This window comes from Trachypithecus francoisi, unplaced genomic scaffold (genome assembly GCF_009764315.1).
Source record: "Trachypithecus francoisi isolate TF-2019V2 unplaced genomic scaffold, Tfra_2.0 Lachesis_group0, whole genome shotgun sequence".
In the NCBI taxonomy this organism is placed as follows: domain Eukaryota; kingdom Metazoa; phylum Chordata; class Mammalia; order Primates; family Cercopithecidae; genus Trachypithecus; species Trachypithecus francoisi.
In genome coordinates this window covers 142,918,622-142,943,737 of record NW_022681453.1, presented here as the reverse complement: position 1 = coordinate 142,943,737, position 25,116 = coordinate 142,918,622, and the positions used below count along the sequence as shown (strand labels likewise).

The window sequence follows — 25,116 nt, the reverse complement described above, 5'->3', positions numbered from 1 at the left end:
GATTCTGACCTGTGCTCAAACTTGAGTGTCACTGCTCCCACTACCTCCTCCCATCCCTCACCCTACCTCTTCCATCCTACTTTCCAGGTTAGTTCAACATAGAGGCTGGGCTCAAATCCTGCCAGATATACCATCTTTAAGTGCTGCTGTTTCATGCTAGCAAGAGACAACCCTGACCAAATAAACATGACTCTGAACTTCCCTGTTCATTTCTATAAGTGAGTTACACTTTAGGCAGAAATAATGTCAGTAATCTGGAGAGAACAGATACCTCCTCTAGGAAGAAGAAACAATTTTAATCACCTCTCCCAAGGAATCAGAGATTCCTTAGAAAAGATAATTTTTCTCAAGCAGAGATCCCCAACATAAAATTAGTTACTTTGATCCATTCTGTTCGAGGACTGAAATTGATTTACAATGGACAAACTTTCATATCTTGAAGAGTATTATTTTGTTTTCATAGAGATATGAGGCTACAAGGCTGTTAGGTATGGGGACGAGTGAAGGAACAGGTTGTAATTTGCACCTGAAGGAAAATGTCTATCAAAATCGCATCAAGGTGATCATTCTGGAAGTAAGTTCTTAGGCACCAACCTCAGCAGAGCTGCTCAGTCTCTCTGTGCCATCTGGCAAAGTTTCAATGACTTCAGAGTAGGCCAGGCCCAGGGTTTGGGCTAAGATGGTGTCCTCTGAGCTAGTACTGGGAATTCCTATTCAGAGGAGAAGAAAACAAAACATTTCCTTCACAAGTGCCCAAATCACAAAACAACTGACAGTACTGACACCCAGCTTTAGCTTCTTAAAGGAGACTATCTCTTTTAGTTACAGAAGTTTTAAAACCACATCACATTAGTTGGGAAAATGGAACATGGTCTTGGAGAAACCCACTGCCAAAATACAACTAGTTTACCATATTGGTATTACCTCCTTTAAGTCTTTTTCCTCTGCTTAGTTTTTGTTCTTGTTTTGAGACAGAGTCTTGCTCTGTCGCCCAGGTTAGAGTACAGTAGAACGATCTTGGCTCACTGCAACTTCCGCCTCTCGGGTTCAAGAGATTCTCATGTCTCAGCCTCCAGAGTAGCTGGAATTACAGGCGTGTGCTACCATGCCTGATTAATTTTTGTATTTTTAGTAGAAAAGGGGTTTCGTCACGTTGACCAGGCTGGTCTCGAACTCCTGACCTCAAGTGATCGCCCACCTTGCCCCTCCCAAAGTGCTGGGATTACAGGTGTGAGCCACTGTGTCCAGCCTATTTTTTTTAAATAGTTACAATCCTAATATACACATTTTTGAGTGCTTTTTTTTTTGCCACTGAAAATCATAAGCATTTGTGGAAACCTCTTCCTTGAATTCCGTCAGTGGCAGAGGGCAGTGGGTTTCTCTCGAGAAGCAGGGCCAACTCCTCCAGCATTTCCCAGCAATCCTAGGAAAATCCACTCAGTCAGGAAGTCAAAAGCTAGTAACTATGTTTTGTTCCCAAAGGCAATAGTACATTCTAAGTAGGCATTTATTCTTCAACCCACATATGTCCTTGAGAATTTGGGCATTAATAAATTGTTCACCCAGAGGGGCCAAGGCCTGCTGTTTTCGTTTTGGGTATTCATAAAAACGGGGTTTTTTTTTTCTTCCCAGCTTTTGGTTCTGTAAGGGCAGAATTTCTCAACCTTGGTACTACTGACATCGTGGACTTTGTTGTGGGGGTTGTCTTGTGCATTACAGGATGTTGAACTGTACCACTAGCACTCCGTGAGTTGTGACAAACAAAAATGTCTCCAAAATTGCTAAATGTCTCCTGGTGGCAAAATCTCCCCTGGTTGAGAACCTCTGCTATAGGGTCAACCGTCAAAGCAGGTGACATACTCATGGATACAACACATTGTGTGAAAACTGAGAGATACAAAGCTAAGGGTATTGCACAAGGTGCTTAAATCAGATTGGAACAATGCCCTAAAACAGTGGTTGAAAGTTTGGGAGACATGTTCTAAAGCTCCCAAATATGATGAAAAGCTCTGTGACATGATGAAAAGTTCTGTAGTGTTCTAGCTGAGATTATAGACAAAATGCATCTAATGCAGTGAATAAATGTTGAGTGGACTTGAAGGATGAGGACAAATGGCAAGCAATAAATAATACCAAAAGCTGTTCATATTCAAGAAGGGAAAATAGTCATTTACTACATTCTAAAATAGAATTTGGAAGAACTAGGAGTAATGTTTAAAAGGAGACACTGTAACCACAAAATGTATTTGGCCGTATAAAGAATGCCTCAGGCCATGGCGGTAGTCATGTTGCGCTCAGTTGAACGTGAACTATTTCTAACAGTGCAGGTGGGAGGCAAAAACACCACTTTATCTCCTGTTTATTTCTGCTCTTGTTCTTCTTGGAGGGCAAAAGTAAACATTTGGAAAAAGTTAATTATGAAACTATGGGACATCAAGACAACAGGAGAGACAGTTTTCCATATGCACCTAAAAAAATCCGATTTTTTTCCTTCAAAACTCTCAATATTGTGTCAGTAATATGATTCAAAATATCAAACAAACAAACAAACAAAAAACTCCCCCAAAAGCCACATCGATAAAAACTGCCTTTATGTTTATCCCAGCTGGTTATATTAATACATTTTACTAATTTTAAAATGCATAAAAGTAACAGAAGGAATTATTTCTTTAAACAACACACTTTCTAGGTTTAAATGGTTAGAAGAGAGTAACACGAATTTTCTGCTTTGACATTTCTTCAAACAATTTCATCAAAAACTGATCTGAGTGTTATGAGGGGAAAAAATGTGAATTTAAGAAGAAATGCTATTTCTGTATGCTAGGAAATAGTGTGGAAATAACTTTCTCTGCAAGGTTTCAGGACTCTGGGGACTGGCTGGAACCTACAGTAGGAATGCTGGTAATGAAAAATGCACAGGTCTGTCCTAAAGGAGGCAGATTTTGGACAAAGCTGTCTTTAGGTTCCCTTCTCTTTGTTCATTCTCAGACTTCCTGTTACATGACGATAGTTTAGAACGCTCACGAATGAGTAAGGCTGCCAAGGACATCCAATTTACAGTTCTAAATATGCCTTCAGTTTTACTGCTGTTTCACAATCCTTTTCTTGAATAGCTCGAGTTCGCCTCCTCCACAAAGCCTTCACCAAAACCCAGCCCACATCGATCATTTGTGCTTCATTTGAACCCCCGTCCCAGCAGTTGCTGTTGGTTCTATGAGTTTTCTTTTCTTTCTTTTTTTTTAAAGCTGGTAGTATACCTGGGATGGTTCTATGAGTCTTGAAACTGAATTTTCATCTGAGCTGCATTGTTCCTCATATCATATGTACAAGTCTTAACAACAAACTCTACTGGCAAGATTTGTAGGTCAGATATTTCTAATTATTCTCAGTAGCAACTAGTAAAGTGCAATATACCTAGTTTATTTTCAAAATGTAGTTCTGAAACAAGGGATGACTAAATGAAGGGCTATTCATTTTTATGAGGAAACAAATCAGACCATAGAATCAATAGTCAGCTCTTCCAGATGACAGCAACAGGGGAGTATTTTGATCCTAAATCTGCAAGATATACTGTTGTGGTTACATTTTAATAGCTGCTTACCTATTTTTGAATCCAGAGAGCCTTCCAAGTCAGCTCTGGCCAAAATAACGACAGGGACCTCCTGCTGGGTGAGCATGTTCACAGCCATCACGGGCGTGAGGCAATCTGAAAATGAGAGCAAATAACTGTGGATGCCATTCAACTGAGACACCAACACCATCTGAATCTCGGAGGAAACAAGTGAGAAAAATAAGCACTAGAACTTCTGTGCTTTGTGCTAATTGTTAAAGAAGTTGTCCTTTGTAGATAATTCACACCAGTGAATAATCGAAAGATTAAATACGCACATGAGAAAATGTTCTTCCATGCTCATGAAATCTGAAAAAGCATTTTTGCTTTCCAGATGGTAGAGTAATGACATTCCCATCACCGTCTTTTCCTTTTGAAAAATACCTCAAATATACAGAAGATGAGAAACACAAAGTCTATCTATAGTGAAACCAAGGACATCAGAAATTCCAAACCATCATAACACTTGAAGAGGGAAGTGGAGAGGGAGTAGGAAATGAACAGAAAGGAGGGAAGAGATTTCCAGATATCCTAAGACAAAAGAGTTCCTACCCACTTACCTTTTTCTTAGGAGATGCTGGAGAATGCATTCCAGCAAAATGAAGGGGCAAATCAAGGAAGGGACAGACATAGGATCCAGGAAACAAGGGATCTAGCAAAGAAAAAAGTATGAGGACACTCAAAGAACAAAGACGGAGGGAAGTTCTAAGAGACCAGGTTGCAGCAGAGGTCTGGAGAATGACCAGGTCATATCTGAGCAGTACACAGTGAGTACCCTGGGAAGCATCTCTGGGAAAATAAGGAAATTGATAGATTACCTGGCAGGTTGGAATGTACAGAAAACTGCACTAGAGGAGTTTCAAAGAAATATGGGGCGTGTACAGGAAGACTTAGCTAGAAATTCAAAGAATACAAAGTAAATGAAAAAAAATGAAGACATTATGAACTTTAGGAAAAATAAAAAGTTATATAAAAAGGAAAATGTATTTGGCTCAGTTGTGAACAATATTTATGTGGCCCTAATAAAACACTTAATTTGGATTTACTCTAACATTGTATTATTGTATTATGTTACAACACAATAATTGTATTACAGGTATTGTTCTAACATTGTATTATGTTATTTAAAATAACATCTTATTTTACATTTATATATATATAAGAATTTTTTTTTTTTTGTAGAGATGGGGGTCTTGCTATGTTGCCCAGGCTGGTCTAAAATTCCTGGTCTCAAGTGATCCTCCCACCTCAGACTCCCAAAGCGCTGGGATTACAGGCAGGAGCCACTACACCCAGCTAACACTCTATCATCTTAAATGAAGTGTATTACAACTACTATAACAAGGAGATAAGCCATACGTGCATATATGTGAATTTATGGAGAGTTGGAAGCATAATGACCTAAGTAAAGTCCCAACGGAAGAAGAGATGACAGACGGTAGACAATTAGTGAGTTCACTTGACTTAATTTACAATATAAGCAATTAACAGTTATAACTTATGAATTCTTACTATTTATAATACTTGCCATGTTTTAAGACTTCATGTAATTGTCTACTTTGCAAACCCCAAAATTAAAATAAGCCTAAGAATTAGATCTATATTTAATTATTTTTAAGATATTTATTTATTTAGAAATAGGGTCTCACCCTGATCCTCCCACCTCACCTTCCTGAGTAGCTAGAACCACAGGTGTACACCACCAAACCTAGCTATGTTTTTTTTTTTTTGTAGAGCCAGGATCTCCCTATGTTGCCCAGGCTGGTCTCAAACAACTGGGCTCACACAATCCTACCATTTTGGCCTCCCAAATTGCTGGAATTACAGGTGAGAACCACTGTGCCTAGCCAGGGTCTGTATTTCAACGAGTAATGATTGACTATAGGCATCTAAATCAGCCCTTATCTTTCATCACCTTGGGTGTCAGGAAGCACAGAATGAGATATGGTAGGGTAACAGTGAAATGCAACCCCCACGGGTCTCCAGCCAGCACCCATGGTACAGATGTATTAGCTGGGAGACACCTGTTGCTGGAGCTGAGTGCAGACTCACTTCTCAAAGTAGAGACCTGTATTTCTGATTCTACACTATCTTTTCTTATCTTTTGTTTTTTGGAGACGGGGTCCCACTCTGTCACCCAGGCTAGAGTACAGTGTTGTGATCTCAGCTCACTGCAACCTCTGCCTCCCAGGTTCAAGCAATTCTGGTGCTTTGGCCACCCAAGTAGCTGGGATTACAGGCGCATGCTACCACACCCAACTAATTTTTGTATTTTTAGTAGAGATGGGGTTTCACCATGTTGGCCAGGCTGGTCTCGAACTCCTGACCTCAGATGATCTGCCTGTCTCTGCCTCCCAAAGTGCTGGGATTACAGACATGAGCCATCGCACCCGGCCTCCACACTATCTTTTCTCAAAGAAGAAAGTTGTATTTTCAAATTTTGCAATTATATGATGTTATCAGGAGACTGGGAGGTGAGGGGTGGTAGAATAAAAGTCAATAGGTAACATCCAGAACTGGTGAATCAAAAGACAGCAGTATAAGCATATATGGCATATGGACAGGCATACAGACAGGGACGTCAATGCCAGAATAACAGTGGGTGGCACAGACTACCAGTTAACCCCTGTACCTGCCTCCTCTTCTGACTCAGCAATACAATGTTGAGTTGGACACATGGCTGTTGTGTTTAGCTAATGGAAGCACTGTTCAGCCTCCCTTGCAGCTAGGTGTGGCCATGTAGGATATGCAGAAGCAACTGTTAGATCACCGCCTCAAAGGGAAGGAGCACGCCCTTCTCCCCACCCTTCCCCACTTCTTACTTCACTGGAATGCAGATCAAGTGTAGAGCAACTTTGAAACACAGAGAAGGACAAAACTCTAGAAGGGCAGAGCAGGAAGACAAGACAGAGGATCATTGCCCTAACTACCTCACGAAGTAGACTTATCACACATGCTCAAGAGTTTCATGTGGGTAGAATAAACTACTGTTTATCTAAGCCTCTGTCATAGCCACCAAACTTATATTCTAAGTAACATATACCTAAAATAAAAGTGTTTGGGTAAGGAGGCTGCTTTTACTGTTCTTGTTATTGTTAGTACTCTTTAACTTTTCATATAACATATGTATATTACTTGGACTTTAAAAAACAAATTGGTTTTTAAAAAGAGTGATCTTGAAGTATTATCATTTTATATCTGATAAGTTACCAAAACGTTTTAGCAAGGTGACACTAATGTTTGTGACGTCACTGTGAAATGCATACATCACGGGATATGGCACTATAAATTGATATAGCCCTTTCAGAAACCGTGTAGAAATAGAAATAGAAAATAGAAAAATAGAAAAATGTTTGCAACCTTTGACCAAAAAAACCTCACACTTGGAAATATCTCCTAAGGAAAATTCTATGAAGCAAAGAGCCATGTGGACATAAATGGTCACAGCAGTTATCTCCATAATAGCCCCAAACACGAAAAAAGCCCAGTGTTCAACATGATGGGAAAGACTTAGGATATTAAGGTACATTGAGTTGATAAGACATTATGTATGGATTAAAAAATAATAATTTAATTATTCTGCACAATTAAAAAACAATTGTGAAGCCTGCATAAAAACACAGAAATGTTTCCTGATAGCATATTAAGTGAAGACCAGAAAATAAAGAGGCAGAAGCAGCCTGATTTTTAAGATAATGTGGGAACGTGAGTTAAAAAGTAACCTGACCATGTGCAAAAGAAAGAAGTTGGACCCTTACTTCATGCCATATATAAAAATTAACTCCAAATGGATTAAAGATCCAATTGTAAGATCTAAAACTATAAAACTCTTAGAAAATAAAATAAATCTTTGTGGACTTTTATTAGGCAATGGCGTTTTAGTTATCACCAAAAGCAAAAGCAACAAAAGAAAAAATAGATAAACTGAATTTCATCAAAATGAAAAACTTGTGCTTCAAAGGGCATCATGAAGACAAACTCTCAGAAGTGGAAAACAACTGAGTAAATTACATATCTGATAAGAGACTAGTATCTAGAATATATAAAAATGGTTAAGATAATAATAAGACAAACTAAAATTAAAAATTAAAATGAAAATGAATTTTTTAAAAGGGGCAAGAGAACTGAATAGACATTTCCCCAAAGAAGACATATAAATGGTCAATAAACACATGAAAAGATGCTTGACAATGCTAGCCATCAGGGAAATGCAAATTAAAACTACACTGAGATACCACATCATATACACAAGGATGACCATAATCAAAATGATCACAAACAATAAGAAGAGCTGGTAATGATGTGGAGAAACTGGAATTCTCATACACTGCTGGTGGGAATGTAAAATGGTGAAGCCACTTTGGAAAATAGTCTGGCAGTTCCTTAAACTTCATGGCCCAGCAATTCTACCCCTAGGTATATTGCCAAAGAAATAAAAACATACATCCACACACAAATCTTTATTAATGTTCATAGAATTCATAATATTAATAGTAAAAAAGTAGAAATAACCCAAATGCCTGTCAATTAATAAAATGGATAAATAAAATGTGGCCTAGCCATACAATGAAGTATTACTTGGAAATAAAAAGGAAAGAAAACATTATGCTAAGTGAAAGGAGCCAGACAATAAGATGACAAATATTATATTTGATTCCATTTACATGAAATGTCCAGAATAGGCAGATCTATGGAGACAGATGGTAGATTAGTGATTGCCTAGGGCTGGAGATGAGGCAAGAATTGGGGAGGGATGACTGCCAGAGGGTCTGAGATTTCTAGGATGATGAAAATGTTCTAAAATTGACTGTGGGGATGGTTGTATAAATTTGTGACTATATTAAAAACCATGGAATTCTATATATTAAGTAGGTTATTATATGGTATGCTCAGTTGTTACAAAAGAAAGTAACATGAAAAAATGTAGTGTACTGCTTGAAAGAGTTGAACTGCTTTTTATTACACAGAAAAGTTATATTATAACAGTTTTTCAGGTAGGACAAAAAAATTGGTCTTTGAACTTAAATATTAGCAGATTTGCAATGAATGCATGGTAGCAGCTCACATGCTATACCTGGTCAAAATCTATTTCCTAGAAACAACATAATTAAAATCAAAGTTCCTGAATAGGTCTCTAGTGTTCTCCATATTTCTCGTGTTTCCTTTGTAATTACTAATGTGTTCAGCAATCACTCCTGTGCTAGTGATGTGATGCAGGAATCCCGAAATCTGAAGAAACTGAAGCATTTCCCATAGTAGTTAGATAACAGCAAAACATTTTAGTAATTACAAAGAAAACATTAGACAAAAAGGTATCTGTCCTTCACTCTCAAGGCACCCACTGCAAAGAAGGCCATCTCTCTCACCCTCTGGAAAAACAGACAAATGACTTTTATTTGGTGTTCACCAAGGCAGCAGTCCATATAACTAGTTCCTAGGCATACTTCATGGAAACAGGGCTTGGTGGGCAAGTGGGTGTGACAAGTGTTGCCTATGACTTCCTCTCTCAGACAGTTGCAGTGCACATTAGCACAGCAAAGATTCTGAGAAGTCCAAAGCAAAGATACCCGTTTATTTTTGTTTATTCCAGATTTTTTGAGCACACAAGCTTTTCCCTTCACATAACATCAAAGAATTCTACTTGAAAGTTTGATGGAAAACCAAACCATTACCCCAGAATTACAGATCTGCTCTCACCCTTTGTCCTCACCTCATACCGATGCTATGGAGACAAGAGCAAAACAACAGTGAGCAATTAATTATTACTTAACGTCCTGGGGCTTCCAGGGAGGCTCTTGCTCTCTAATGTGCCTGTAATGTGTCAATAACAACAGAGTTCCAAGTTGTCCTTTAGAGAGACCTCATCTGCCCTTTCAGCAAAAAATATATTGTGTAGATAGTCGGTGACTCAGAGCTAAAATGTGTGGTTCCAAAGCCCCAGGGTTTGAATATTTTAATATTAGGAATGTAAGAAAAGATTTCAGGAAAAGACAGAACAGCTTCTAGAACTCTGATGATATTTCCCCATTGATGCCTTTTATGGTTTCTAGTTCCTATCAAATCAGAGCTTACATAACATGACTTAAGTCAGATTTGGTCAGCTGAGAAAAGGAGGCGACGTCAATGATTATGGAAATAAACTAAATTTCAAGAGCTCTAGGGGAGCACCTTGCTTTTTTTCCTCTCTTAAAGGAATCTGTGCCAAATTAAGGATGCTAGGTAAAAACAGTTCATTTAGCCAATAACATCGGCAACCCAGTTGGCCAGGCTAGAAATCAAGGAATCATCTGGGGATCCTCCACCCTCGCAGCTTTCCACAGACCTCTCAGATCGGTTCCCTCCTTCCATCCTGACCCCTGCTGTTCTGGGGGCCTTGCCATCTCTTTCCCCAATTAATGGGGTCAGCCGGCCTGCCACTCTAGCATCGCCCTGGCCACATGGGTCACTCGCCTCCACAGGGCCCCTCAGGGCTCCTTCTCTACCCACAAGGTCCTCCAAGACCACCTTAGCTGGCAGCCCCATTATGTGCTCTGCCAAGAAGGCTAAACTTAAAAAGCTTATGTGACCTTCCTTAAGTCACATGGATGGATCTAGGACCAGAATCTTGGTCATCTTGGGCCAAATCAGGAGCTGATATGTAGAAATAAACTTAGCAACAACAGGAGCTCATGATTGAGAACTGAAACTCCTGCAAATGATAAATTTAGTCACAACTGTGCACTTCCATGACACTCAGTGGTCACTGCTTTAACACAAATCATCCTTAAAACCTGACATCGATGAAAAAAATGAGGTGGTCAGCAATGGTAAATGACAGCAGTGATACAACATCCTGGTTTAAAATGTAATCCCAAAAGCCAGAAGAGGCATAAATCATACATTCCTAGGGTAATCTGAATTCACCTTTTGGTGAATTACACTCAATGCACTGTACTGGCCTTCTGTGACTATGATGTCAAAATCCAGGGACTTGATGTGCAAATTAATCCAGAGATTTTGAATACATTGACATCTGCAAAAAGAATATTTCTACTCTGAAAATTAGAATTGGAAAATTTTATTGCCAAGTGTAATGTTCCATTTGGAACAATTTCAGAGATTATTAAAAAGAGGGGAGAAAATAATGAGCCCTTCAAATGGAACATTACACTTGGCACTAAATTTGCCAAAATGAAATGACGAGGCCAGGTCAGGTGTGTTGATATCCATGTGGTCATGAAAACAGTGCTGTCTGCATGTACTAAAAAATTTCTCAATTTCCTTCATATGAAAATGTTTTGAAGGTATACAGTGCCTTTCATCTCAGGAACTCCAACCTCTGTAATTTGCTAGCTCCTTAACAAATTATAGCTCCCCTATTAATATTCCCTTATTTTCATTTGTGTCTCCAAATTAGCCATAAGAGAAAATGTAAGGGCTAGAGATGTTTCCATGTTTTAGTTCTTCAATTTTAGATATTATTCAGTCACCATACCCCTCAAGGAATATCAAATTGCTCATGAGAGTAAAAACTATGAGATTTCCCTTTAAACTAAACAGTTGAAAAGTATCCAGTTTTTCTTTTGAGCAAGTACAGAAAATAAACCTGAGAGAGATAGCTATATTGGGCTTTGTAAGCACACATAGAAATTTTTTTTTTTTTTTTTTTTTGAGGCGGAGTCTCGCTCTGTCACCGGGACTGGAGTGCAGTGGCCGGATCTCAGCTCACTGCAAGCTCCGCCTCCCAGGTTCACGCCATTCTCCTGCCTCAGCCTCCCAAGTAGCTGAGACTACAGGCGCCCGCCACCTCGCCCGGCTAGTTTTTGTATTTTTAGTAGAGACGGGGTTTCACCGTGTTAGCCAGGATGGTCTCGATCTCCTGACCTCGTGATCCGCCCGTCTCGGCCTCCCAAAGTGCTGGGATTACAGGCTTGAGCCACCGCGCCCGGCCCACATAGAAATTTTAACTCAAAAGACTCTTTTCTCTATTTCAATGCATATCACAAAGAGGTGAAACTGAGGGGTGACATCTGCCTTGTGTGGGGTGAGTGGCATAAGCATCTGGCTGTCCTCTGTTCTGCCTCCCAGGGGAATCCAGTTAAGACTGGAATGCCTCATCTATGCCCCACCAAGAGTGCACGCAGCAGGCTCTTGAGAAAGTGCTCACTGATTTGAATCCGGCTTTAATGGTCTAAGTAAACAAAGTCATAAGCAGAGAGAAATTGGGATGACATTGTCTATCTCTCCAACCTAGTATTAGGCAGTGTTTCATTCTGGTCATTTCAAAGACGGCAACTTAATATCATCATCCAAAACATTTTTTTTGTCAAATGCTATTTCAGACCCCAATAATTCAGATTGTATACTTTGGGTTGAAGTTTATAGTCATGAAAGAGAATAGGGATGAGATATTTGTGGAAATATTTAAATTACTGCAGAGACTTATTTCTAACTTAGAATGGACTTCTTTTCACCTACCCAGGCTTCATATGCCTTTCTCTGGTAAGAGCCCTCAAGTTTGTTTTGGAGAGCTCCCCCTCCCTCCCTGGGGACAATCTTTGTGGTCTACCAAGGAAGGTGCCTGGCCTCCCTTTGCCAAGAAAGAGGCTGGGGGCCCCTGTTACACCAGTCAAACACCTTTCCCTGCGAGAGGAGTCTTGAACCAAGTGCTTCAGGCACTGAAGGTGGGGTTAGAGCAGAATTACTGACAGTGGCATTCAGGGGACTGTCTGTGAGTTCCTGCTCCCCAAACTCTCAGGGCTGCACTCTCCAAGTCTTCTTTCGGACTGGCTCTTCAGCTGTTCCTCTAGCAACGGTCTTCCCCACAGCCTTCCAATGTGTTCCCCTTTTCCTCTGGGTTAGTCAGAGATGGATTCTGTTGCTTGCAACCACAGAATCTTCAAATCTTCAGGGACCAAGTACAACTTGATATGCCGATTCTAAGTCAGCTTGATCCATTCAGAAAGCAGGTACGTTAAAAATCTGTATGGAGCAAGACGCTGCTCAGATGACCACATGAATTCTTTAAAACAATAAAATTAAGTTTGAAAAGTTTGCTCTCATTCTTACTGGCTTCCCTCTGGTCTCTGACAGTGTAGCTTTATTTGATGGTGAAATTATAAATTAGGAGAAGATTCTATTCCTAATAGAATAGATTCCTATATCTTTTCCTAATTGATAACTAGGAGAAAAGAACTTTAGATTATATTGAAAGGGAGAGAGCTGCGCTTTCAATCAGAAGCTCAAGACACAGACAAACTAGTTTCATGGAGAAACCAGGGGTAATAAAAAGATTTCCAGAGCTCTTTTTTATCCTCATGTTTCAAAATAAAAACAAAAAGTAAGGCTAAGGCAAAGAACGACCCACGCAAGATGATATACAGGAAAGGACCTTGAACTCTGGGAGGCACCATCCAAATGTAAGGCAGCAATACTACCACCTGAGCCGTAACTTGCCAACTCACCTTTGCCAGGGACAAGAGCCATCCTCAAGGCTTCCTTCAGAGAGCTGTGCCCGTGTAGGAGTCTGTGGCTGGGCGAGATGGCCACATGGGAGGTGCCATAAATGGCTTCAGGGGTGGCCGTATAGGCAGTCAGCTTTTCCCCCGTGGCTTGACCATGAACCTGGTGGTAGGAAAGAAGAGTGACGTCATTTCTCAGTCCTCCCTTTGGGCTGTGTTGCTCCCTAACTGTATCCCCTTCCCCTTCCCTCCTCATTCCCCAACAGTGACCACAGTTCTGACCACCGGGCCAGGGGTGTGGGGATTGAGATGGTGCCTGGCAGAAGCTGAGAAGAGGATCACAGTTCCTTTTGCAGAAACACCTCCTACCACTTGCCCCACACCGGGCACGCAGGCATTCCCAAGTTGAAGGTGGTCCAAGAATGCTCAGAAAGACACTTTCCTGGCTCTTCTGGCTCCTTTGTTCACAAATCAAAAATAACTATTAGTGTTACATTGTTTGTGTTCTGAGAAAGAAGCTGTATTTTCTTCAAGGATATAAGGGTAGAGTAGAAAAAAAAAAAAAAAGGCATCTACTTTTCTAACAAGAAAAACAGGTGCCAAGGTTATTACTGTTTTGAAGAGAGAAAAGATGGCCTGAGCTGAGTTCATGACTATGAGTCCCAAAAGCTGGTTAAAACGCCTTCTAAGAAAGACGCACACATTAGCCATCTACTGAGTGCCAATTAATATGACAGACATGGAGGACACAGAATGGACAGGTGCTACTTCCTTCATTTATTCAAACACATTGACAGAGTGCCAATGATGAGCTAAATACAGTCTACCACATGGCCTAAGTGCCAATTAGGTGTCACCTATGGAGTCAGAATTGGGGCACAGAGGCATAGATGTGGCCTACCCTGTAGGACTGAGATGCTTCCTTCCTGAGACACTATGTTGCCCCATCTCATTTTCAGGTGGGTCCAGGAATGGAGATAAAAACATGTTCATAGAAAAATGTTGGGCAAAGAAGAAAGTGTAGAAGATATTCCACACGTAGTAGCCGGCAGGCCCAGAGACCCACACCAAACGCTAGTTAAGAAGCAAAGGCCTTTGACATGAGGACCAGACTCAGGCTAATGCAAAGGCCCTGAAAGAGATGGCCTTGCACATTTAAACAAAAGTCACGGCAGGACTGAATTTCAGAACTCTCGTCACCTTCTTGGGAAAGCAGTAAGAGGAAAAGCTCAGTCCAGGATTTGTTATTGAAATGTTTCCAAAGTACGCACTCCCTTATGGGAGGCTTTCCATGTTTGCAGTTGGAGTACGTTGGATCACTTTTGTGAGGAGGTTGCACAGGGAATTATGAGCTCAGTGGCAAGCGGCAGGTGCTTGCAGACACCAGGTACGGCTGTCAGTATGCAAGAGTCTAGAAAGGAAGGCCAACTTTGTCTCAGCTGCTGCTTCCTCCTCCTAAAGGTTTTTGACTGGAACAAAGGTGAGGGCAGGTTTGGCGCTAAATGAACAGAGCAGAAAATCTTGATGACAGAAGGAGAAATCCGAAGGATAAAAAAAAGAACACCCAGGTAAAAAAGAGCAATAGAACAACTCTCTTGTCATTAGAGACAAAGAGAGAAGTTTTAGGGGCCCCTTCCAGAACAGGTGGGCCCTATATTGTGACCTTTCAGCAGTGTTTCCACAGCAGTTTCAAACACAATCCCTAAGCTCTAAGTCCATCTAGTTTTGAAATGGTGCTACAGTTAGCTTCTGCTTCCTTGGCTTTTAATCTGCTTTGTGACATGATCCCCTTGGAGACTACAATGAGAGTAATGGACCCATTGCTCAGGAAAATGCCCACACAAACACTTTGTACATAAAATTTCAGGGATTCATGGACCCCTAAAGACCCTCTGTGTCTGTGCTGTCCAATATGGTAGCCAGTAGCAATATGTGGCTATGAATCACAGCACTTGAAATATGGCTAGTATGTACTATAAATGTAGAATATGGATTTCAAAGACTGTACTAAAATGTAAACTCTTCAATAAATCATTTTTTATTGAGCCCATCGTGAAATGGAATCATTTTCGTTATAATGGGTTAAATAAAATATGTTATTAAAATTCATTTCACCTGTTCTTTGCACTTTTAAAAAATGTGGCTACTAGAAAATTTAAAATTGTGCATGTTTGGACTGTGCTGCTGGGGAGTCCCAAGTTGCTGGTTTACTCAATGAGTCCCAAATGTAGAGGAGATTTGTAAGCATGAATTGCTGGAGCTGCTATCACTTGATCACCTTTAATGTGAAGTCCAGGTGGCAGCCCACACAGTCCCCGATCCAGTGGGCTTGCATGCCTTTTATTCCATACCATTCTGGAAGGTCTGCCAACGCGTCCTGCATGGCCTGTGCAAAAGAAAGGAGAACAAAGAAGTAGAGGCACAAGGCTTATTTAAAAAGAAGCAAATGATTTGCAGCTTATTAAGGCAGGAAAAGCAGGGACACTAAAGGAGATTCAGGATTTAGCTCTCTCCTTGTTCACTAAGTCAGGGGAAGCCAGGAAAGGTTAGAAACAGATGCATTCATTATGACTCAGTTCAGTGAGATGGGTTTGACCGATTTTGCTGTCCCAAGTGAGTCAAGGTTTCATAGAAAGAAGAAAATTCACAAAGGTCATAATTCACATCTTTGGCAAATGTGTTTGGTACATTCTTTCCCATAGTCTAGGAACTAAAAAAATTAAGTTCAAGTTTATGAATTTTGAAATTCTAAGTCATTCATAAATGTTCCACAACTAAACAATATCATACATAGGACATTATAAAGTTTATCTTTGCAATTAAAAAATACTAATTTTATAAATATATAAGGGAAACATGAGATTAATTTGTATAAACATTTGCCATTAGAAACGTACATTGATTTTCATCTTGTCTACTTTTAATCCTAAATTCCTTTAAAATGGAGGTCTTTATATAAATTATTCTCTATGGCCTCAAGCACATACCAGCCCTTATTTGATACTGAGATGTGTTCCTTCAACAGATGGATTTAAAAGTCAATCATATTTGTAATGTGAAGATCCCAATTTTAAATTCCTTTACATGACGGTTAATAGAGGCAATATAATGATGCTTTGTTTGGTGTTTTATAATTCATAAAGTGCTTTTCATATATCTCTTCCCACACTCTGGTATGGTAGCTCATTTTCAGATGAATAAACTTATGTTATAACAGGTTATGTGGCCCATGCAAGATCACAGGAATTAATGAGCCAGGACTAGAACCTAGATTTACTAACAGTGTTCTTTCTGCTACAGCACAAAGATTCTTATGTCAATGTATGATTAAAAAAAAAAAAAAATAACAGGCCAGGTGCAGTGGCTCATGCCTGTAATATCAGCACTTTGGGAGGCTGAGGCGGGCAGATCACCTGAGGTCAGGTGTTCGAGACCAACCTGGCCAACATGGTGAAACCCTGTCTCTACTAAAAATACAAAAATTAGCCAGGTGTGGTGGTGCTTGCCTGTAGTCCCAGGTACTTGGGAGGCTGAGGCAAGAGAATTGCTTGAACCCAGGAGGCAGAGGTTGCAGTGAGCCAAGATTACACCACTGTACTCCAGCCTGGGTGACAGAGCGAGACTTTGTCTTTAAAAACACACACACACACACACACACACACACACCCAAAGCATTTTCCATATTTGTCATCTATCTACGCAAACTATCGCTTTAAAATAATTCAATAGGCTATATACTTGTTTTATATGATCACCCATATTTCATTTTCCAATAAAAATGTAAAGCAACAACAACGACAAAAACATAACTGCTAAGTTTGGTATTGTGTAGGCTGCAATTCTTAACCCCGCAGTGCTCCTGATCTGAATTCAGAGAGTATGGCATAGGGAAATGTTGGCCTGTGATCTCTATGGCTCAACTGCAAACTCTGATTTTTCTTTATATTCCACACAGGGCCTGGCCCAAAGCCTAGAACTGTGCCTTATCTTGGGCAAATGCTCATTAAATTACCATTTAATTCCCTGTACTCAAGGGAGAGAATTAGAGAGCAGTACTACAGAAGCAGATCCCCAGGCATCTGAGAAGGGAAGTAGTAACCTTTGCAGAATAATTCCTAAATACCAGGCACCTTTATGTATGTTGCCTCGTTTAATCTTCACATCAACAGCACAAGTCAAGTCCATGTCCCAGATGAGGAAACAAGTCTCAGAACTTTTCCCTAAGTCACTCCGTAAGTATGGGATGGAGCTGTGGAAGCAACACTTGAAGCAAGATGTAGCTGACTCCCAAGTCCATATTCAGTCTGATACTCTGCTATGCAATTACTACTTTATAACAACAGTCCTTAAATTCAGCTTTCCCATATCTGTATTTCAGACAGTTTCAGCTTATCATACTCTAACTAAAAGGCATGTATTAGAGATCCATCTGCTTCTATTATCTTACTTATATTTTTATTTTCTTCCTAGAAGGCAGACTCTGGTCATAGAGCCATAGGGCTGACGTCATCAAAATCCCCTCTCTTTATAGATGAGGACACACAGGCCCAGAGAGCAATCTGCCCCATATCACTTAGCTAATTGGAGCCAGGCCTGAGACCACTGTACTCAGGTCTCTTGGTTTATTACTCAGCTTGAAAGGGGACAAACTTGCCACCACATCTCACTCCCTTCCCCACTGACACTAAGGAGTATAACCAGTCATAGGCTCAGTACGGTTTCAGAACACTATGGGGTGACCCAGAGGCACAGGATCAACTGGCTAAAATGCCACACCAGATTCAGAGGCTGGAGATGCTGGTACCAATGGCAGCAATCGCTTAACCCTTTTTGGGAAAAGATTGTGGCTGTGCCCTTGTTCTCCCCTCATTTCTGTCCGAGCTTGGATCTCCGGCTTTCTCATTCAATTATGAGTAACCTGATTCTCTTCTAATCAATTCCTCTTTGGCTTAAGTTAACCAGAGTAACTTTATGTTGTTTGCAACCAAGTTTCCTAACTAACATCAATGGATTATAAAAATTTCAATATCCTGACACATATATATCTATATTAGCTAATATAGTAATGCCTCGATGTCACTATAGCAAAAGTAGATCTTGAATATGTTAATTATATACTAATACAACAATAAACAATTAATCTTCTGACAAAATTAAGTACTCTAGAATGCTTTTCAATTTTTAGAGCAATTTAGGGGGTCTTAAATGTCAACAAGCATGCAAGTATATTATAAACTTTGAAAATGACCAATAGCTTTTCCTCTCCAAAGACAGATGAGGCTCCATTTAACCTCCAAGCAAACCCATCTGTGGTCTAATGGGATCTGATGTCTTTCCATCATATCAAATCCACATTATATGGTCTGAAAATTGGCTCTATCTCCCTGACTGGGTCCAATTCTGATAGCACTTTACATCCATTCCTTTACCAATATTACTGAGCCACTAGTGTATTAGCCCTCTCATTGTGCTTTTTCTTCTAGATTTAATCGTCAAGGCTGGGAAACTTCTTATGGAGGTACCTAGCTTAAAATATTCAGATCTTGATGAGGATGACAGATTCAAATAGGACGAAATATGAATGCTTTCATATGCTAATTCTGGAACAATGCCTGCTTAAAACCTAACCAAATCTATGAATATTTTTAAAAACCAAAAGAAATTTTTAAAATTAACTAAATGAAATCAACATCTCGAACAACTCTGCAAGCGCTTTGTATAATAAACACGTGATTCAGGACTGTTTTCTGATGAACAGGGCTTCAGAAAATACCTTGTCCAATACTGCTGATAACCTCTCCTTCAACTCTGGGCTGGCCCAGACCAGGGCTCCCCCAGAATAAGAACGATGTGAGTAGTTACAGTGCTATAGCTGTTTAAAGAGCTATTTTTGTTTGTTTGGGGTTTTGTTGAGTTTATATCCTCCCCCTCCCCCCCCTTTTTTTAGTGTTGTAATCACAGTGATAGTAGATGGTAGTCACCTCATTTCATGTCTTTACATCTGGCAGACAGGACTGGTATGTATACCTCTTCCCTATACTGGCCAATCTTAATTTATAGAAATCCCACTGGCTCACAGAATCCAAAAACCTGGGAAAATAGCAGGTTTTTAGATTATCTTTAAAAGTGCTATGAAACCCTTTTCAAATCAAATCTGAGGGAACCCAATATGTAAGAGCTGAAAGAAATGCCCTTTCTCTCCTCTAATTCCTCAATTCCTCGCTATCGACTCCCAAGGCTTTGAAACACTTTCGAAATCATTAACTTATTTAACACCTCTCATTTAATAAATTTTAAAAATGGGGTTGAGAGGTCATGTGATTTCCCTAAACTCAATCAGTCAGCAGCAGATCCAAGATAATGAATTATCCAGATCTTCTGATTATAAAGTTTCCCTGTGGTTGCTATTTGGCCTATATAGAAGTAATGTGGTTTGCAAAGGGGCCTTAAATCCGTTTGTGCTAGGATATGTCTGAAAAGACTGCCACTGTCACTCTAGGGTACACCATCTGAACGAAGATGTTTGAAGAAATTGAAACAGAACTAGGCATTCATGAGTCAAGATGAGCCAGTGTTTAAGAACATGCACCAATAAAAGATGGGCTGAAGTAACATCCAATCAAAAAGGTTTTAGTAATACAAAATATAATCAGGAATAAGAGAGAGAAAGATTAAAACTAAAAAGCTGGGGACAAAAAGAAGATTAAATATAACATGGCTAATATGACTTTCTCTTCTAAGAAGCAGAAATAATGCTAGGAATAAATCCATACTTTCCAAGAGGGAAAGTTGAACTGAAGCATTAAGAACAAGGTACGACACGACCACAAATGAGAATTCTAGAAAAAGTGGGTTGAAAACATGACACATTTTAGAAGACCCAGGTTAAAAAAAAAAGTGCAAGCAAACTGAGAAGTACAGACCCTTTAAAACAAGTGGATGTATTAGCTACTAAGGGGAGGGTGGATAATCAAAAACCTTAAGAGCTGGACACAGATTTGAGAGAATGGAAGACACAAGATTGAACGACAACATCTAATTAAAATGTACACTTTTTAAAAGCTTGACACTTAGCATACTTATAAATCAGTGTGATTTGATTTGCAATTATTTTTGAATGATGATTTATATATATTTTTCTAAAACTTATTCTTGTTGCCAAAATTTCTTTATTCTTTTTTTGGGGTGGGGAAGGGGGGGATCATTTCAATGCAATCACTTTAAAGGCACAATATATATTTAAGTTCTAAAAAAGGAAAATCAATTCTGAAGGCAGCAAAATGTTTAAAAATAGAGTTATTTCCTCTAGAATATTCTGGAGGAATGACCTTTCTCTCACACTCTAGTCCCCTGACTAGACTCTGGCATGACAATTTATACATTAAAAAAACCTGGCCGGGCGCGGGGGCTCACGCCTATAATCCCAGCACTTTGGGAGGCCAAGGCAGGCAGATCACAAGGTCAGGAGTTCGAGACCAGCCTGACTAACATGGTGAAACACCGTCTCTAATAAAAATACAAAAATTAGCTGGGCATGGTGGCGGGCGCCTGTAATCCCAGCTGCTCAGGAGGCTGAGGCAGAAGCATCGCTTGAACCCAGATGGCAGAGGTTGCAATGAGCCTATATAGCACCACTGTACTCCAGACTGGGCGACAGTAAGACTCTGTCTCAAAAAAGCAAAAAACAAAAACCAAAAAAACCCATTTGGCATGATGACTACCTTGTTTGACTTTTGAGAAGACATGACAAATACATAAATATAATAAAGCCTCCCTATGATAGCCCTGCGTCAACCTCTCGTTGGAATGTGATATGTATTCCAAGCAAAATCCATTTGTTGTAGCATCACAATGCAAAACATTTATTTGCAAATACCATTGTAGTATCTGAAAGTCTCAATTCCAATGAAAGTGCTGTTAACCCAGCAGGGAAATAATCCATTCCGAGCAAGGCATCCTGCTAATGACATATGACTTGCCAACAAGGTGTGGTTTCGTGGGATTTCAGGGGAAGAGGAAAAGAGGCACCACGCAGCCACACATAGAAGTGCACAGCCCAGAGCTACGGGAAAGTGAGGGACAAACTAAGTGCTACAGAATAGCTTCCAATAAAAGGACTCGTGTACATGTAAACGGTGTCACTGGTGCTAGAAAAGAAGGATGTGCTTTCTAGGTATGCCCATCAGGGAATGCCCTGGGGACTGCATTACACAGCCCCATATACATGCTCTGTGGAAAAGGATGCAGTAAAGGGAACCAGGAAGTATGGCGACAGCCAATTTGACTAATCTCTTCTTATCCATATATCCACTCAGGTTACACTTATCCATCTTTTCTTCCCCGCTCTGACCCACCATTTCAGCAGCAGAACAATTCTAATTCCACTAACTTTGGAGAGAAGGTAACTACAGGTTCTGAAACGTCACCACCACAGTCCTAAGAATGCAGATGACGAAGGCCAAACTCTCCTAACGACAGAGCCACCTGTCTGATAAGATTGCTTCTGATTCACAGAGCCACCTATGTCACCTCCCTGCCCCTGGGTCTACAAGATAAGAGAGAGGCTCCCACAGGAGAGGGAGGGAGTAGTCAAATAGCTACAACTTGAAAATTGTCCTCAGTCTAATCTGTGGCATTAGACTATCCTTGCCTGAAAAGGTGGTCTCATTCCAGGAAAGGGCAGTCCTGATGGCAAGTCTGAAAGGTTTTACTGGTCTAATCATGAAAAACAAAATGGTAACAACCATCCCAGGGGACATTCTACTCACTTGCCTTCAAGTTGGAAGCCTCCCTATAGACTGAATATTTGCAAGAACATAAGACCATCCCTTTCTAAGACACTCAGGTCTAAAGAAGATGTGTAAATAAATTATGATATAGTCCTGATATTATGCTGTTTTCTTTTATAGTTATCAAAATGATAATCTTTTTTTTTTTTCTGAGACAGGGTCTCACTCTGTCGCCCAGGCTGAAGTTGGTGATCTCGGCTCACCTCAGCCTCCTGAGTAGCTGGGACTATAGGCGCATACTATAGGTGAACACCAGCACACGCAGTTAATTTTTGTATTTTTTTGTAGAGATGAGGTTTCGCCAGTTGCCCAGGCTGGTCTTGAACTCCTGGCCTCAAGCGATCTACCTGCCTTGGCCTCCCAAAGGACTGTTGGGATTACAGGCATGAGCCACCTTGCCTAGCAATAACGTTTTTATGGAAATTTTGTAAGAGAAGAAGAAAATTAACAATTACCCACAATTGGTCAAAATATCCAGGGAGATAACTATTAATATTTTGTTCTATATCCTTCCATCCTACTTATATCGTACCTTCTATTCATTCTAAGATATACATTTTCCCAAAAACTCTGACATTGGGACATGTCTTACAATCAGTGGTATCTTACAATATATTGATAGCATTTTTCTTTCTTAATGGAGCATTCAATGTAAAACTAATCATGTCAGGATTGATAAAATCTAGTACGTTTGTATATATGCTTTTGCATAGTTAAAAGCATCTTGTTAATATACTCTTTTAAAACTACAGAATGCATTTTACTTGAGTTTTCAACTTATTACAGCTCTACTAAGTCTCTATTTTGAGCAAATCTGACACTTAGAGCTAGCCATCCGGGAACAGTAAGCAAATATACAGAGAAGTGGAAAGGTACTGTGGAAAAGCGTCTCTCTGCATAAGAGAATGGTTATTTTGAAAAACACAGTATTGACATGCATGTATGTGTTCATGACTATTTGCTTCCTTCATAGCAGCAGCCACCAGATGGGTCTTTACTGGTCTCTGTGCAGCTGGGCTCAGAATAACTCAGCGTAAGGACAGAGCGTTGGAGTAAATAATGACAAAAGCAAGACAGAAAGGACAATGAGTCAATTCCATCAAGAACAAACCAGAAAACCTCTAATCACCACACTTTCCATTACCTGGCCATGTGTGCCCTCTCTGTACTTACTTATTGCATTTCCTATTGCAAATGCCCTGCCTTCCTGCAACACATGCTAACTGGCTATTGTCTGCATATGATTCTCAGAAATACTCAGTTGCTTGGGAATTGTCCCCAAGAGCAGGGGTAAAGAGTGCAGGTGAAACCCTGTCTCTACTAAAAACGCAAAAATTAGCTGGGCATGGTGGCAGCTGCTTGTAATCCCAGCTACTCAGGAGGCTGAAGGAGGAGAATCACTTGAATCTGGGAGGTGGAGGTTGCAGTAAGCCGAGACTGTACCACTGCACTCCAGCCTGGGAGACAGAGTGAGATTCAGTCTCAAATAATAATAATAAAAAAGAATGCAGGACTGAGACTGGGGAGACCCAAGTTGGGTTCTGGCCCTTCCCTGGTCTTGGTACCTCGATTATAAAATAAGATGTAGGCTGGGTCAGCAATTTTCAAGAATGGGACACACACCTCAGGATGGCAATCAGCCCCCTGGGAAGGGGTGAGGAGGACATGATGTGGGCTGCTCAAAATAAAGCAACACCTTATTCATTTATTTTAATTCCTTTTCAGACATTATATTGATTTTGCAATTTCAAGCAGCAGTAAAGGCAGGCATGAGGGGTTTTCTGTTTATTTGCTTTTATGTTTTTCAGACCAGGGCAGGGATTAAAAAGGGACCCTGAACGAAATGCTCTCTCAAGTTTCTTCTAGCTTTGAAGTTCAAATAACTCTCTAAGCTAAAGAGGTTCAATTGGTGACACTCACCAGGCTTCTGCAGCGATCCCTGAGACCCCTCAACATGAGGCTAAATACATCTCTTCCCATGGAGTCCAGGCTGACGCCTCAAGAAGACCTGTACACCCAAAAAACAGGAGCTCGAAAAGGCCACTCAGGGTTCAAAAGGAACACACAATGCTTTTCTATTTTTATTGTTTCCTGAGCAAATTTACAATTTATTTCATTGTCCATATACCAGAAGAAGTATACTATTAAATTATTTCTTCCATTTTTCCTTTGCAGTCATTCCATCTTAGAAACAAAACATGAAAACCTTTTTCTTTGCAGAGCAGGTTGCTGACCCAGACACCGTGCTTCCTGCAGAAGTTTTCTTTTATTCTCATACACTCTGGAGTATGTGTGCCAAGCATAGCTGTCTTTATTTCACTGACAGGGAGGGACAGCGGAGTGTGGGCAAGAAGTCAGGGCTAAGGGAAATGAGATGATGGTAGAGAATTGACCTAATAAGAGACTAAAACAGATGTGACTAGGCACTCGGTGGGGACACTTGGGAGGTCAGCAGGAAGGCCCTGCATTCAAGGAGGGAAACCTGATGGCCTGCACTGTCTCTCTACCATTTAGAAACACTACTGGTTTCGGAATCCCAGAGCGAGGGCCCAGTCCTGTACCAACCCCTGGCGGACCTTTCCTGGAGGAAGTTCCCTCTCCGGCCTGCTGAGAGCCAGCCACTTGCCTCCTCCCAGCATCTCACCTAGGCCCCAAGCTGTTATTAAAGATTTTACTCCCTCTATTCAGGCAGCTTTTCGCTTGCCTGGGAAGTGCCAGGGAAAAGCCAACCTCAAGTTGTCTACTTTTCTGTGGCCTTTGTGCCATTCCCACCCCTGCCCAGTCCCATCCCTAGAAGGACTTCTGAGGGGCTGGCTCTCCCAGTAACAACTTCCACCTGGTCCCTGTGGCACTGGCCACTCTGGCCAGCAATCATGCTGAGAAGGGCTGAGAGCAACGGATGGAGGGTAGAAGGGAGTTCAACTTAGAATAGCTTAGGAGAGAAAAGATGCTGGAGAGGCAGGGAAAACAGAAAACAGAAGCAGGAGATATTATGTAAGAAGGAGCAGAATTTAACTATTAATTAGCTTTGTGAGACAGGGAGTCAAAACCAGATCCCTGGGACTGGGAACAGAATCTACTGTAGCCAAGAGAAGAGACAGCCATGGCGTGGGGGAGAATCCTGACAGGGAGGCTGGGGGCTCTGAGGGTGTGGCTGAGCACTGGTCTGAGAACAGGAGTTAAGAGCCGGCATGGGCTCTGGCCTCCTACCCGACAGTATCTAATCTTTTTTAAAGTGAGGAGGGATAAGGCCACCCGCAGCCTTGTCTGACCACAG

The 25,116-nt window shown here is 40.6% G+C and overlaps 1 protein-coding gene across 2 annotated transcripts in view; it reads right to left on the bottom strand.

The window, feature by feature from the left end:
- LARS2 (leucyl-tRNA synthetase 2, mitochondrial) overlaps positions 1-25,116 on the bottom strand; it is a 167,498-nt gene that overhangs the window by 65,235 nt on the left and 77,147 nt on the right. For both annotated transcript variants that reach the window (XM_033212320.1, XM_033212319.1), the window contains 4 exons: positions 15,329-15,436; positions 13,054-13,213; positions 3,602-3,706; positions 595-710 (listed from right to left, as the gene is read on the bottom strand). In XM_033212320.1, the coding sequence (XP_033068211.1) occupies positions 595-710; positions 3,602-3,706; positions 13,054-13,213; positions 15,329-15,436 (489 nt within the window). The remainder of the gene's footprint in view (positions 1-594; positions 711-3,601; positions 3,707-13,053; positions 13,214-15,328; positions 15,437-25,116) is intronic.